General features: G+C 39.1%; 1 protein-coding gene across 1 annotated transcript in view; it reads right to left on the reverse strand.

Annotated features, from left to right (window-relative positions):
* slain2 (SLAIN motif family, member 2) overlaps nucleotides 1–17,249 on the reverse strand; it is a 59,381-nt gene that overhangs the window by 11,705 nt on the left and 30,427 nt on the right. The window contains exons 3-6 of the mRNA XM_020512064.2: nucleotides 14,944–15,114; nucleotides 10,337–10,498; nucleotides 6,952–7,317; nucleotides 1,049–1,192 (exon numbers count right to left, since the gene is read on the reverse strand). Coding sequence (XP_020367653.2) covers nucleotides 1,049–1,192; nucleotides 6,952–7,317; nucleotides 10,337–10,498; nucleotides 14,944–15,114 — 843 coding nt within the window. The remainder of the gene's footprint in view (nucleotides 1–1,048; nucleotides 1,193–6,951; nucleotides 7,318–10,336; nucleotides 10,499–14,943; nucleotides 15,115–17,249) is intronic.

The following is a 17,249-nucleotide window of genomic DNA, read 5'->3' on the forward strand; positions in this document are numbered from 1 at the left end:
GCCATCTGTTCTAATATCCCTGAATGTACATGATCAAATTATCACTTTCAGTCCCTGTAATTTCTCCAGCACAATTAAAAAAACACTAATTTCAGGCAATTCTTCCTTTCCAATAGACCCTTGCTTTCCTAACTTTTCTGGGAAATTATTTGCTTCTTCTTCTGTAAAGAAGAAACTAAAGTACTGAAGTAGTTGTTTAACTGCTTTCACAATGCTCCCATTTCAGACTGTAAGGTTCCAACATTTGTCTTCATTAATTTGTTTCTATTTATTTACAGAAGCTCTTACAGTCCACATTTATGTTCCCTATTTAGTATTGTTTATTCCCCTCTTAATCAATCCATCCCTTGGTCATTGGTGGTCCTTTGTTAAATTCTAAACTGCTCCCAGAAGGTGAACAATCAGGATTGTAGCGAATGGGGAGGTGGTGGTATAGTGGTAATGTCATTGGACTAGTAATCCAAAACCCCAGAATAATGTTCTGGGGACAGGGATTTAAATCCCACTATGATCAATGTGAAATTTGAAATTTGAGTTTAATTAAAAAAAAAAAACTGGAATAAAAAGTTAGCCTAGTTGTGACTGTGTAACCATTGTCAATTGTTATAAAAATTTCTGGTTCAATAATATATACCGGCCTAAATATGACTCCAATGTTATTGACTTTTAACTGCCTTCTGAAATAGCTTAGCAAGCTCATCACTTGGTTCAAGGGCAATTAGAGATCAGCCAGAAATGCTCTAAAAGTTCTCTCATTGCTACCAGACAATTCCGGGCAATAGATACTATTCAGTGAGTCTCCACAATTCATGAACGAATGAATAGTATCATCAATCCTTGTGGACTATCGCTTCCTATCTTCTGCCAGTCTCTCTTTAATTGCATTCTCTATTTTCCGTTTTCTACCCAGTTTACTTTTACAGCCATTATACTACTTGTTGCTTGATTTTACAAGATTTGATGTTACTTGAGACAATCAAGCAGAACCTTGTTGGAAGTATTTTGAAACTCTACGCATAAACTTGTTTCAACTTTAATTTAGACTTACTCGCTGATGCTTGTTGCTGAATTCGGGGTATTCCCCCATTTGGCACTTGTAAATTTGAGTCACAACTTCTACTGTTTTTAACAGACTCTGCTGACTGTATATTAGATGTCCTGAATAGATTTGGAAGACTACGTCTCAACTTTTCTACAACAGAAAAAAGATAAAATGACACAGGTTAGTCACCTACAATAAAAGTGAGTCTGCAATCGAAACATGTCAAAGAAATTATGTGAATATGTTTTTCCTTATACTGATAAAAAACATCTATAACCCAAAGGCTCTCAGAACATGCACTTACTTTAAAAGACATAATGAAATTAATGGCAATTCCATTGTGTGGATAACAGCAAAAAAAAAACAAATCTTTTTATCCTAAATTTGTGTTGAGCAAATAATGTCAGTCATACCACTATTAACACTATCAATGTTAGTTATTGATATTTCATAGAACAAATTTCTCCCACAGAAGAAAAATTGAACAAAATCCAAATTTTAGGATTTTAACAATGGAAAGAAAAAAGTGTGGTTATAAGATGACTATAGGTACCAAACAACAGTTAGCATTTACAATTAATTCTAGTTGAAAAGCTTTTCTCCTTAAGCATAGCGACCATTTGTAACAATGTTCTAGCAAAAGAAATTGATGGCATATTGATTAATTTATTGTTGATAAAAGAAACACCTGGAGACTTCAGCATACCTCAGTTTTGAAGATAATAAATTATCGAGACTCTACTAGCATTTTTTTGCCACAGAAAGCAAAGACTATTGACACAGAAGAAATTCCTCATCTCCAGCTTAAATGGGAGACCCATTATTCTTAATTTGTGGTTCCAGTTCTAGATTTCTCCACAAAGGGAAACATTGCCTATCACCTATTCTGTCAAGCGTTTTCAGAGTCCTTTGTTTCAAGATCACCTCTAACCCTTCTACAATCTCATGAGTTTAGGCCAACTTTGCTTAACATTTCCTTCTTGACAATCCTTTCATCCCAGGAATTAACTCAATGAACCTTCTCTGAACTCCTCCCAATGCAAAAATGCTCAAGTAAAGAGATGAAAACAATGCCCTTGTTATTGATACCAATTTCAATTCTGGACTACATTTAATCTCTGTAGTGTTGTTTGTATTTCCTTTCCACAAAATATAATTCTGAACTTCCTTTGTTAGCCATAAATATACTCCATGAGAAGGGTGTATTCTCAATGGAATATACACTTGTGTATTGAAATATCTCAACTGTCTCACTTATTAACTTATTTTTCCATTCCACTTTAGCCAACTCGGTCTTCGTACCCTTGTAGTTACCTTCAATTTAAGGCTTCAGTTTCAGCTTTTCATCAACAACTGCATTAGTCAGAAACTGGACTGGACTAGCCAAATCAATACTGTGGTTACAACATATCAGAGACGAGAAATTCTGCGTCCATTAACTCACCACCTGTCTTCCGTGTCAGTCCACCACCCACGAGCTGCAAAACAGGAGTTTGATGGAAAACTCCCCACTAGTTTGGATGGTGCAGATCCAACAACACTTGAGAGGCGTCACACCATCCAGGACAAAGCATTCTCCTTGGTTGGCATCCCGGTCATGACCTTCAATTATCATTCCTCTTGCTAATGACTCTCAGTAATGTACCATCTGCCAGATGCTCTGCAATAATTGAAGGTTCCTTGGCCAGCATCATGGAAACCCGTGTCCTCTATCTAGATGGAAGAGGGCAGCAGAAAAATGGGAACACCACTGCCTTCAAGTTCCCCTCCAAGCCATATACCCACCTTGACTTGGAACTGCATCACTGTTCCTTTGCTATCGATGGGTCAAAATCCAGGAACTCCCTCCCTAACAGCATTGTGGGTGTCCCCACAAGGACTGCACCTCACTAACACCTTCAGAACAACTGGGGATAGTCAATAAAAATGCTGGCCTAGCCAGAGGCACCTATATCCCATGAACAAATTAAAGCACGAAAGAATGCTGAGTATTCAGGCAAAGCATTTTTAACTTTGCCTTTTACCATTTTTAACCCCACTCTCACCTTATTTGCTGGGCACTCTTATGCTACATGCTCTTCCTTCCTGTCACTTAATGGCTTTTATTACAGGTAGTTCTCCTATAACACGATTGTTGCGTTCTTACGTAACCTTGCGAGAGAGAAAATCGCCATAGAAGTTCACGTTATAGGGAAATCGCTACAGAAAATTGCTATACCTGTACAGCAGAAAGTTCACATCATCGACTATTCATCAATGGTGTTACAGCCAATTTGAGTTAATGAAACACAGGTTATAGCAGAACTACCTGTACTCCCATTTCTACCCTGCACTATTGCTTTGTCCGTGCTTTTTAACTTTTCAAATCACCACTTCCCATGGCCACTTAGTTCAAAGTCCTGTCTATGGACCCAGTTATGCAAGTCACCAGGATCGTGGACCCAGCACGATGCAGGTCAAGCCATTTGTAGGCGTGACCTGTACCTGGCTACGTAAGGTGACTTTTACCTGACTACACTAAACGGCCCATGCCTGCTTACAAGATGGCAGACAGAAGCTAACCAAAACTAAGCAGCCTGCTTACACCGTGAAATACAATGGTACCTTTGAACAGAGCTGCTAGAAGGTCAGTAAAAGAACGCTGTATGCTCCCACCCGTGACAGTTCTGATAAAAGGATGCCTTAGAACAGATAAATGACCAATTTCAGCTTTATTAATGAAAGGATGATTGTCCTAGTAAATGAATAACGTCAGGTGCTAGATTAGGTTCTTGAGCACTGCAAAGATAACAGCTAAAGTTATTTCATTGTACATAGTTGCCTCTTAAGATATCAGCAATATTAAATAGTTTTAGCTAAAAATGCTCTAATCATAGAAGTTGGTTTCAAAACATAACCAGAATATAATACAAGCCTTAGAAAACATTTAAGGTTAGATGTGAAGGTTAACTAGCCTTAGGAGATGCTTTCTCCTATGCCCTGAACAAGATAGATTGCTCACAACCCATAAATCACAAAATGCTAACAGTAAAAGTAGTTGTATAATGTTACACTTATAATTAACTTTATAACAGAAGTTAACTAATTGCTATAAGGTTAAAACTAACTGACTTTTTATTTTTACATTATGTAATCGGGACAGTGGGAAAATAAAAGGAGTAACTGAATGTGATAAAAGACAGCACCAAAATATAACGGGTAATAGAATTCGAGCTGTCCTTACAGATAAACAAGCCTGAGAAAGACCCGAAGGAGTGTAGCCATTAAACTTTTGGAACGTGAATGAGTAGGATGCATAGTAAGATCCCAAGGCCTAGAGATTACAATGCCTAGCTAATACCATAAGATCATGGGAACCTGGGGCTGTCTGTAGAAGTGCTCATCATTGATTGGATGTCCCACGAGATTGGATGTTTGGATTAAGGGGAAAGACAGCAGATACGTTGTATTTGATTATTGTAACAAAATGTACAAAAATGCTGTATTTTTTGTAAAAGCGGATGTGTCATTGATCTATCCTTCGAAGCCAGATTCAGGGAAGATCCTTTGGCCCTCTCCCTGCATAAACCAGTTTCTGCTTGAATAAATATCGTCCACTTACCCGAATGCTGCCCAACTCCCGAGTCTTTGTCCCTGGTCGGGAAAACCGCTCCTGCACATCCCAAACGTGCAGTTTCCTCTTTCTCGCAGGACTGTTACAAGGGTCCCACAAAATAAAACCAAGTTTCTCCCAAATCAGTATTAGCCACACTTCAACTCTGACCTTTTTTTTTTTTTAAAAAAACCAATGCCAATTTGTTCATGGCTTGGGTAGTAATCCAGAGATCATTAACTTTGGGAAGTTCTGATTTTAAATTTAGTTCCTAGCTGCCATATACCATATCTCACTCTGTACAATTCCTTTCTTTTTCCTATTTTTGTCACTGGTATTCATGTGGATCATGAAAAACTGCAGGCTACTGCTCTCACCGTAAGCATAATGTCCTTAACCCTTGCGACAGGTAGGTATGCAGCCTTCAGGATATATGTTCTGGTCTCCTATTGACTATGCTACTCCGGATTAGGAGCTGCATTTATTTACCATCTACATTTGAATGGCCCCTTGCAGCATGGTGTTGTGGTCAATTTGCTCGTTCTCCCCACACCTTGTTGTCTTCACTGTCAGAACACAGACCCTTAGACAATTGCAGAGGTTCCTCTACTGTTGTCTTCTGGATCCCCTACAACCTCTCTTATAGTCACACTCCTGTGATCAAATCTGAACTACCTAACCCAACTGATATGACTGTCTTCAATAATAAATTGTCTAGGTAACTTTCCTGTATCCTTATGCATCAGTGTCTGCAGCTTAAAACTCAGCTCAACAACACGGAGCTGATGCTCCTTCAACTGCAATAATGCTATGCAAATGTTATTGCTCAGGATCACAGAGGTGCCCACACGCTACAGCTTCAACATATTTTCTGCTTTGTTGCCTTGATCAGTTGGTTAAGTTTAGAAATATTAATCAACAACTACTCTTAGTTATATTATGCAGCATAGCAATTATGTTATAAACTTATTGCAACTCTTACAGCTCCCCAGTACCAGTTTAAACTACTGCAGAGTTTAGAAGGAGAAAACAAAAACTTGAAACTCTACCTTCCTCACAGCACCAAATTCCCTCATTTCAGCACCTAACCTTGCTGCAGTCTTTACTTGGACTTCATGCTTGCTTGTTCTGTGTGATAGGAAAACCTCTTGCATTTGTACAAGCTGAAATTCCAGTGAGCTGAGGCATTGCTGGCTAGACAACTAGTTCTAAAATGCCAAATTAAATGACCATAGTGGTCTCACAAGCGAGCTGATTTACCAAGGTGCAGACAAAATAAATAAAAACCCATAATCAAATGGTATCTATAATACAGGATATTAGGGAAACTAAACTGTCATTTTACATTGATTAAGTCATTACGTAGATCTTTTCAGTTGACTTGAGGATATTGCAAAACTGAGATGGATGCTTTCGAGAGCTATTTCTATGAATGGAGCCAAGGTTGATAAATAAAAGAGTTGAGACATGGATTAACCATGATCTAACTGAACGGAAGAACATGCTCATGAAGTTGAACAGTCTACCTGAGTCCATGGTCCCCAACTTTCCATTACATAGAAAATTTCACTCAGCAAATGAAAAACATATTTAACAGACTAAATTGGACTTTATTTTGCCCCTCTGCAAAGATCAAGCCTCATATTTAGGAAATTCTGGTTTTCATTATTTTTCAAAGTACGAGTATTAAGAAATAATGGCCACCGCTTCCAGTATAACATTTTTGTACTGAAATGCAGGACATTTAAATTATATTAGTAGTGGTAATGTCATTGACCTAGTAAATTAGAGACGTAGACTGATGGATCTATGAGCATAGATTCAAATGCGACTATGGTACCTGGTATTTAACTTCAATTGATAAACCTGGAATATACAGCAAGTATCAGTGGTACTATACGACGGCTCCAGTACAACTGTCATTAATTGTTGTAAAAACCGATTTGGCTCACCAATGTGGTTCAGAGAAGGAAATTTGCCATCCTTATCTTGTCTGGCCTACGCGTCACTCCACTGCAGCAACGTCATTGACTCTTAAATGCCCTCAAAGGGCAGAGTAAACTACTCACCAGTTCAAGCATAATTAGGAATTGGCAACAAATATTGGTTTTGCCAGTGAAACTCCCACCTCACAAAAGAAAAACAATCAACCTATCCATAATTGTACACTGATATGGAAAGCTAATAAAATGTGTGCATCTTCAAAATGATCATGTCATTTACATTTTATTACAGATGTAATACAAATCAATGCTGTTATATCATAAATTTAGTATTTATGATTCAGTTCAGTATCACTCCACTGCCAGTCACTTACCTTCATTTTTTACAATATTACACTGGAGGTCCGTCGCATGGCCTTGCAAAGAAAGACGAGGCTGCTGTAGACGACTAATCATAGGTTGAGGTGAAACAGATGCTCTCCCATAATCCAGGTTTCGAGCAGGAGAACGTGAACGTGGCGAGTTCCGAGGTGAGTGTCTTGGTGAAGCTCGAGGGGTATGCCGTGGAGATGGAGTGAATCGGGTCAAAGGAGGGTGTGATGCGTTAGGAATGCATTCCTCTTCATCTTCTAAACTCTGAACATCAAACTCTTGATCACTGAATGTGCCTCGTCTCAGGGAATGGCAGGAAGAACCTGAACTACGTCTTGAGGTACTGGCTTCATATTCCTGTCTGAGACCTCAGAACAATAAAAGTACAGAGAATAACTGAATTTTTGCATTAGGAGGATTAACAAAACAAACTTTATCTATTATGATATTTCTGAAAATTGAAAAGAACTAGTATGAATTTTTTTCTGCAAGGGTACGAGCACTGCTTAAATGTACTAGAACACATTTCAAATTCATCATTCATAGACTAGGTGAGTGGGCAAAATTGCAGCAGACGGAGTTCAATGTAAGCAAGTATGACGTTATCCATTTTGGACCAAAAAAGGACAGATCAGGGTACTTTCTAGATGTTATGAGGTTAAATACAGTGGATGTTCAAAGAGAAAAATGCCACGAACAGGTCCAGAAAATAATCAAGAAAACTGATGGAATGCTAGCCTTTATATCTAGATGACTGGAGTACAAGGACACAGAAGTTACACAAAACCCTGGTTAGATCCCATTTACAGCACTGACAGCAGATCTGGCCACCACACGTTAGGAAGGATATATTGGCCTTGCAGGGAGTACAACGTAGGCTTTCAAGAATGATACCTGGACTTCAGGTGTTAAGTCATGAGGAAACATTATACAAATTAGGCCAGTTTTCTCTAGAACTTAGAAGGTTAAGGGGTGATCTCATCAAAGTCTTCAAGATATTAGGACATATGGAAAAAGATAGGATAGATGAAGAAACTATTGCCACTGGTTGGGGATTCTACAACTAGGGGGCACAGTCTGTGAATTAGACCTAGCCCGCTCATGATGATATTAAGAAGTACTTCTCCACACAGAGGGTGGTGGAGATTTGTAACTCTCTTCAGTGGATGGTGGATCGGTTGTTAATTTTAAATTGGAGGTAGGTTTTATTTTGATAAGCAAAAGTATTAGAGATACCAGTCAAAGGTAGTTATATGGAGTTAGGCCATAGATCAGCCATGATCTCACTGAATGGCAGAAGAGGCTCGAGGGGCCTAATGGTGTACTTCTATGTTCCTACATTCCTACACACAAGAAAAAAAAACTTCAATTAAAGAGTGATCCATGTCTTAAATTCGACACAACAGAATCCAATTACATTTGTGCTAACTTTGAAATTGAAACAAAACAAATTTACTAACTGGAGAATGCAAAGTGGGGAGAGATATCTAATTCGAGACACTCATTTTAATTCAGGGACCAGTTGTTGTAAATTACAATGATTAAAATACAAAGATCACAGTTTGCTAGAAGAAAGTAATACAAAGTACTGTGACAATTTCAAGAATGAATTTTTAACCAATTCGTTGCTCCTCAAAATAGATCCAAATCCTATTCTGTGCAAAACTTTGCATGTTGTTGTTACCTCTAAAATGGACCACTCTAACCTATTCCTGATTGGACTCCACATTCTGTAAATTTGAGCTCAACCAAAACTCAGGTCCCCATGTCCTAAACACACTTATACTCACTGACATACATTGGTTCCCAGTTCAGCAATACTTCAAATCTAAAATTCTCAAATCTATTTTCAAATCCTGCCCTCTCTACCTCTAAGCACCTCCAACCTACAACTCTCCTTCAATATTTGTATTCCTCAAATTCTGGTCTCTTCCACATCTCCTAATTTTTAACCTGCTCCAGTATTGGTGGTTGTTGTGTCAATGTCAACGAACTAAAATTTGAAATTCCCTCCCTAAACTTTCTACTTCTCCTTCCTTTAAGATGTACTTTAGGTGCTCGCTCTCTCTGATCAACTCTTTGGTTGTCTTGTTTCATGGTTCGGTGTCAAATTTTGTCCAATAATGCTCATTGGAGAGGTTTTACGATGTTGAAGCCATGATAAATGAAAATTGTTATTGATCAATATTTTATTCAATTTTGTTTACAAATGGAGGTGTCTTGGCAGATAATACTGGATAACAAATTCTCACAGAGAGCACTTATATCAAGTTCATTCAACTCCATCCAGTGACATGTGCGGTCTGCGGCAAGAATGTTGAAGAACTACCAAATAGCAGTACCAAAAGACAACAAAGGAAGTAATTTAAGAGAATAAAAAACAGAAAATAATTACTTAACACTTGAGTACTGCCAGAAGAAAAAGACATTTTGTTGAAGGTTTTTGTCTTGCACTGTTCAGCACAATTTTCAAGAATGAGGAGAGTGCTGACTGGTAGAGACATGACCATGCAGAATGCATCCATTGCTGCTGATTGACAGTTAAAGCCAAGCTTTGGTCAAGGCATTCCCTTAAGAAATAAATTAGTAAACAGTCATCTGTGATACGCAATTGGTCATAGGTGAGTTGAAACAGGAACAGTACGTGTTTTCTTTCTGCAAAAACAAAAAAAAGGTCCTACATATTTGTAAAAGCTGCTTCCAGTATTTCTAAATGCACTGCTCTGCAAGTCTGGCTGATGATCCTAAATTGATAAGTCTAAGTTTTTGCACACACAGGATTATTCAACGTATGTTCTTCAATTGCAAAATCACATCTAATGTTGGACGCAGTAATGCACATTTTGCATGCATCACGTTGCATTCCTCTTGAATTGGCATTCTTGCAAAATGTCCTCAGGAGTGCAAGATGAAAAGTTTCAACAAAATGTCTTTTTTTCCCAGCAATACTCAAGTTCTATACAAGGACGCATAGATTTAAGGTGAGGGGCAGGTGGTTTAGAGTGGATGCAAAGAAACGTTTTTCACCCTGCAAGGGTGGTAGAGGCAGAAACCTTCATAACATTTGAGTAGTATTTAGATGTGTACTTGCAATGCCAAGACTTACAAGGCTCCGGGCCAAGTGCTAAAATGGGATTAGAATCGTTAGGTGCTTGTCTTTGACTGGCGCAGAGTCAATGGACCTTTTTCCACGCTGTTGACCTCTGTAACTACCCTTATTGTTTCTTACATATAACGTCTGCACAAAATGCGTCTTTTCAGTGATTTCATTACATTAAAGATGCTAGAAGGCATTCATCACATAGGGACCATTATTATATTTAACAACTCTTTTAAAAAACACTGAAGTTTTGCAGAATTTACAATTAATATTTGTTCAATACTTACTTTCTTCCTGCATCCGAGCTAGGATTTGTACATCTGTGACATCAGCAAGCTTGTAACCAGATCCCAATGAATCTTCATCTACTTCCGAAGCGCTTAGTTCACTATCCACAGATGATGGAGGGCTAATGGGAGGATTCTGATCAGCAGAACTTTTAAAATGACCTAATATGGATAAGAGGAGGAAGTTGCCCATTTCATTTTGCTATATAGTTGCAATTCTTTGTATTTGTTATAGCTGATAACATTTACAATGCTTTGCTAATGACAATGAAGTAATGACAATATTCGATACAGAAACAGGCAGTCAGGGAAGAAGCCTACATAATTAGCAATGTCTAATAACCTTTCTACCATTTTGCACAATAGATTAGATTATGAGGAGAGATCATATAAACCAGATATGTATTCCATGGATTAGAGAGGTTAAGGGACAAGCCCCCTCCTTCTATGCTGTGCGACCATTTAGCCATGCATCAAATGCAGTGTATATGATTATGAACTTCATACACACAGCATATGGAGTATTCTGCTGCTCTGCCAGTTATAACATAAGAAACAGGAGTTGGTCATTTGGCCCCTTAGGCCTTCTCCACCATTTAGGTTTGTTAAATACAATTTCCCTTTCATAATCCATATTGAATTTCCCCAAACCTAGCATTATTTTCTGAAATATCACATGCATTACAACAGATTCCAGCATTTTCCCTACTACTGACATGAAGGCAGCTACCTGTTTGTTTCCTCTTTCCTTTTTTCAAAAGCATTGTTAGATTTGCTACTTTGCTATTTGCATGAACTCCATGAATAATAAAGAACGCAGCATTGATTCTCATGGTACGCTAATGTGAAACTCACTGGTCTGTAATTCCCTGATGTATCTCTAGCACCCTTCTTGAAAAGTAGAACCGATTTAGCTGCACTCCAGGGCTCTGGCACCTCCCTTGTGACCAGACAGGAATTTAAAATTTGGGTCAGAGCCCCTGTAATTTCCTTTCTCATCTCCCACAGTAACCTGGGATCTGTCCATAGAGCTATACAGCACAGAAACAGACCCCTCGGTCCAACCAGTCCATGCTGAACATAATCCTAAACTAAACTAGTCTCACTTGCTTGTTCCTGACCCATATCCCTCCAAAGTTACCTATTCATATACTTAGCCAAAAGTCTTTTAAATGTTGCAACTGTGTTCACATCCACTTCTTCCTCCAGAAGTTCATTCCATATGCGAACCACCCTCCATGTAAAAATAATTGCCCCTCATGTCTTTCAAAATCTCTCTCCTCCCATCTTAAAAATGTGCCCCCTTGTCTTGAAATCCCCCGCCCCAGGGAAAAGACAACTACCATTAAGTCTATTGATACCCCTCATGATTTTATAAACTTCTACAAGATCACATCTCATACATCTACACTCCAGTGAGTGAAAAAAAGTCCCAGCCTATCCAGCCCTTCCTTATAACTCAAACCTTCCATACCCAGCAACATCCTGGCAAGTCTCTTCTGAACCCTCACCAACTTAGTAATATGCTTCCTACAAATTGGCAAACAGAACTGGACACAGTACTCCAGAAGAGGCCTCACCAATGTCCTATACAACATTAACGTGACTTTCCAACTCCTCTACTCAAAAGATTGAGCAATGAAGGCAAGCATGCTAAATGCCTTTTAATCACCTTTGTCTGTATGTGACGCCGAATTCAAAGACCCACCAAAATCTCCAATACCTCCTCACTATGTCAACATGCTCAAGAACCTCTCAGTTTCTCATCCCAAATATTGCACCAACATCCTCCTCCTCCTCCTCCCAAGTGAAGACAGATGTATTTAACACACTATCAATGTCATCTGGGTCCGAATGCAGAATGTCCCCTTGGTCCCTAATGGACACTACTTTTTCCCTGGTTAAATTCTTTCCCTTGATATGTATAGAATATCTCAAGATTGTCCCCAGTCTTATTCACTAGTATTTCGTCTTTGCTCTCCCAACTGTTGTAAGCTTTCCCCCTGCACTTTCTATGCTTATCTAGGGCTTCTGCTGACTTGCTCCCTTTGGGCCTGAATTCTCCCCAATTCCTTTTTGAATGCTCCCTTGCTACACTGTTCTATTGTAGATTTACCCACAAGTAGTTGTTCCCAGTACTTTGGTCCTGCCTCATTTTAAAAATCTGCCTTCCCCAAAGTCCTTTTTTTGCGGACCATCTTTTTCCTTTTACATCACAAATGTCAAATGTACATGGTGTTGTGGTTGTTATCACTCAAACGCTCTCCCACTGCCACCTTGAAGACTTGTCCAGCTATATTCCCCAGAATAAGGTCCAGCATTGCACTGTCCCTTCTAGGACCTTCTACATGTCAATTCAAAAATATCTCCTGAATATATTTCAAATAAATATGCTCCCTCTGAACCCTTTACATTATGAACATCTCAATTTGTTTGAGAAGTTGAAATCCCAAAAATAATTACCCTTTTAATATTTTTACACACCTCAGTAAATTGTCTACATATTTGCTCCTCTATTCCCCGCTGACTGTTTGGGGGTTTATAAAGAACCCTGACAATGTGACTGCCTCTTTTTTTATTCCTAAGCTCTACCCACAAATCCTCAATTGATGATCTTTCAAGATATCACCCCACTTTACTGGAATAACTGACTCCTTATCGAGCAATGCGACACCACATCTTCTTTAACGCCGTCCTGTGTCCTGCCTGAATATCCTATACCTCAGACTGCTGAGTTGATGTCCTGCCCCCCTCTCAATCACATCTGTGATGGCAACATTGCAATTCCACATGTCAATCCACACCCTTCACTCATCTGCCTTATCTATAATACTCTGAGTATTAAACCAGAGGCCACGCAGCCTCACCTTACTCCCTTGCAACTCGATCTGGCTGAACTCCTTCTGCCTTGGTTCCTTTGCTCATGTATATTGTGTTCCTATTAAACTAAAACTGTGCCCTCGCCACTCGCCAAACTAACAAACCATAGTAATCCATATCTTGTAAACAAAAACTGAACTAGTTTTCCTCAAGGCATTGTTTCAGGAAATCTTGTGGAAACATTCATAATCGTAAAAAGAAAGAGATGCCCATTTAGGCAGAGACCTTACACAATCTACTAAGACTGATAAACAGTTCTTTACAAGTTGATAAGGGAATTCAGGTTACAGGTTTAATTAAGGGTGGGGTTTTCTCATTATCTGACATATACAACACGTTTGGCAGAATTTGACTCCATCTTTATTTGATCCTGGCCAATAAAAAATGTTTTAATATTTTAAACTGAGTTTCCCCAATATTTGCGAGCTGCCATTAGAATTTTGAGAGCTACTTGTCAAATGTCATTACAATACTACCAGCTGATGGACCATTACACATTCCTGAACAGTTGGTATTTGAGGTTGTCACCTCAATATGAAACAAAACATTCATATTTTGTGTTTCAAATGCTCAAGTATTGCTTTAGATTCAGTTTCTGAGCATTCTGTTCGATGCAATTGTTTCAATACGAAATATGTTCGCAACATTTCTGTTGAAGAAGACGGGCTAAACACATCAGCCTTATTTTTTGCCTTTGTTCATTTTAGTTAACTTATCAAAAATTGTATCGGACAATTGAATTTCAAAATCTTCCCCTGTTTCATAGGCGACTTTTCTTTCTTTCTAATTTTATGGGCCTGAGGTATTAGTCACAGACAGCCGCGATTGATAGAAATCCAAACTTTTATTTAACATACAGATACCTTTTTACCAACATTCTAATTTTGGGAATAACAAGACTAACATCTTTTGAATTATGCAAGGACAAACCGGACAGACACTCTAATCTCATTAGAATAACCGCTAACAATTAGCAAGTGTTTAGACTATCTCTGATTTCCTGCAGGACAGTTTTCTGTACAATAGCCATTACTTAGCACTCAAGTGTTAGAATGTTGATGTATGCACAAACTCTGTATAAAAGAGGCTATTTTTGAGCTACGAATTTGGGATTCTACTTTTGCCTCACATTGTGCTGCTGCGAACGTACAATAAAGAGGCTTTTTTTTCCCCCCACACTCACTGATCTCGGTCATTTGGTTCTTTGAACACGATCCCACAATGACCAGACAGGAATGTGACCCTGATCAACCATATTGGGTACACAACTTGGGATATGTGACATTTGCAACATTTGGAGAAGAGGGGAAAAATGATTCCAACAGTTATACAATATGCTTTTCCCCTCAGATTACTGTGGTAAAATTAAAGTAATCTATACTAAGTATTTGAAAAGATTAGCAAAATAATACATTTTCTCTACAGGAAAATGCACATCAACATTGTAACACTGCTCATCATTCAACCTTACTGTTGTGGTAAAGTAAAATTACATCAGCCAGGTGTCTCAAAATTACTGGTCTACTGCCTTCAGGGAAACCACCTTCAGGTAAAAAAAAAAAAATTTCTAAAATTTTAAAGCTTTTATGCAACTAACTGTATTAAAATCAAATTTTCCTGCAGGGACCACAAATTTCAGGCTGTCTTTGTTAAGCAAAGTTGGTAAGCAATAACATGCACAATAATGAAACTATTTAACAATTACGGAAATCAGAAGGTCACTGTACCTGCACTTCCAGACGTGATCAACTGTTTCACAAGTGGTGTAGATCGGACTGGCGTAGAGGACGGTGAACTGAAGCCACTGCCATAGGGACTGCTGCCTCCACTTGGGATGAATGAACTTGGGTAAGCAGCAGGATAGAAAGAACTACTGTACAGACTCCGCCTTTTGCTCTCTGAAAGATATAAAACAAGTGATGTTGTCCCAAAAGTGATACATAATAGAATTATAATACATCTGAAATTAGCTAAAAAATTTTGAGGCAATGTCACCTTCCTTATGTCATTACAGCATTTTCAACATAAATACCGTTAAAATTTGAAAACACGTTAGTTATTTTTCTAACCAATCAGCATGGATAACAGACCCAATCAACTGACTATTCACAAAGCCTATCAGATGAAAATCAGGGTGTGGTGAGGAACTAAGTGTTCAGGAATAATGCCAGAAGACTGGAGACTAGCAAATGTTGTCCCCTTGTTCAAGAAGGGGAGTAGAGACAACCCTGGTAATTATAGACCAGTGAGCCTTACTTTGGTTGTGGGTAAAGTGTTGGAAAGGATTATAAGAGATAGGATTTATAATCATCTAGAAAGGAATAATTTGATTAGGGATAGTCAACACGGTTTTGTGAAGGGTAGGTTGTGCCTCACAAACCTTATTGAGTTCTTTGAGAAGGTGACCAAACAGGTGGATGAGGGTAAAGCGGTTGATGTGGTGTATATGGATTTCAGTAAAGCGTTTGATAACGTTCCCCATGGTAGGCTATTGCAGAAAATACGTAGGCATGGGATCGAGGGTGATTTAGCGGTCTGGATCAGAAATTGGCTAGCTGTAAGAAGACAGAGGGTGGTGGTTGATGGGAAATGTGCATCCTGGAGTTCAGTTACTAGTGGTGTACCTCAAGGATCTGTTTTGGGGCCACTGCTGTTTGTCATTTTTATAAATGACCTGGATGAGGGCATAGAAGGATGGGTTAGTAAATTTGCGGATGACACCAAAGTTGGTGGAGTTGTGGATAGTGCGGAAGGATGTTGCAGGTTACAGAGGGACATAGATAAGCTGCAGAGCTGGGCTGAGAGGTGGCAAATGGAGTTTAATGCCGAAAAGTGTGAGGTGATTCACCTTGGAAGGAGTAACAGGAATACAGAGTACTGGGCTAATGGTAAGATTCTTGGTAGTGTGGATGAGCAGAAAGATCTCGGTGTCCATGTGCATAGATCACTGAAAGTTGCCACCCAGGTTGATAGGGTTGTTAAGAAGGCGTACAGTATGTTAGGTTTTATTGGTAGAGGGATTGAGTGTCGGAGCCATGAGGTCATGTTGCAGCTGTACAAAACTCTGGTGCGGCCGCACTTGGGAGTATTGCGTACAGTTCTGGTCACCGCATTATAGGAAGGATGTGGAAGCATTGGAAAGGGTGCAGAGGAGATTTACCAGGATGTTGCCTGGTATGGAGGGAAGGTCTTATGAGGAAAGGCTGAGGGACTTGAGGCTGTTTTTGTTAGAGAGAAGAAGGTTAAGAAGTGACTTGATAGAGACATACAAGATGAACAGAGGATTAGATAGGGTGGACAGTGGGAGCCTTTTTCCTCGGATGGTGATGGCTAGCACGAGGGGAGATAGCTTTAAATTGAGGGGTGATAGATATAGGACAGATGTCAGAGGTAGGTTCTTTACTCAGAGAGTAGTAAGGGCGTGGAATGCCCTGCCTGCAAAAATAGTCGACTCGCCAACTTTAAGGGCATTTAAATGGTCATAGGATAAACATATGGATGATAATGGAATAGTTTAGGTTAAATGGGCTTCAGATTGGTTTCACAGGTCGGCGCAACATCGAGGGCCGAAGGGCCTGTACTGCGCTGTAATGTTCTATGTTCTATGTTCTAAGTCAAAGAAGTGGGTTGGAAGGAAAGTAGTTCAAAGAAAAGGATATAAGTTAGGAAAGGAATCACAATGAGCTGAATTTGAGAAGTTAAACAGACACTTGTAAACTTGTTTCTTCCTGCACAAATCCAGTGGTTTATAGACAGGATACTCTACAACATGTGGCAGGCCTGTAACTGGACCTCAATGTATTTCAATGAGTTACAGGACCCATTGTACCTCCACAGGAAACTGGGGTTGCGCAGGTTGGCGGGGGGGGGGGGGGGGCACTGTGAATTCACAGGTTTGAGTGTAATCCTTATGAATCCTGAACTAAAACAGAAGTAAAATATTGCGGATGTTAGAAACCTAACAAATAAAAACAGGATGTTGGAAAGACTCAGCATATCGGCATCTGTGGAAAGAGAAAGCATTAACATTTCA

This window comes from Rhincodon typus, chromosome 1 (genome assembly GCF_021869965.1).
Source record: "Rhincodon typus isolate 14 chromosome 1, sRhiTyp1.1, whole genome shotgun sequence".
Classification (NCBI taxonomy): Eukaryota; Metazoa; Chordata; class Chondrichthyes; order Orectolobiformes; family Rhincodontidae; genus Rhincodon; species Rhincodon typus.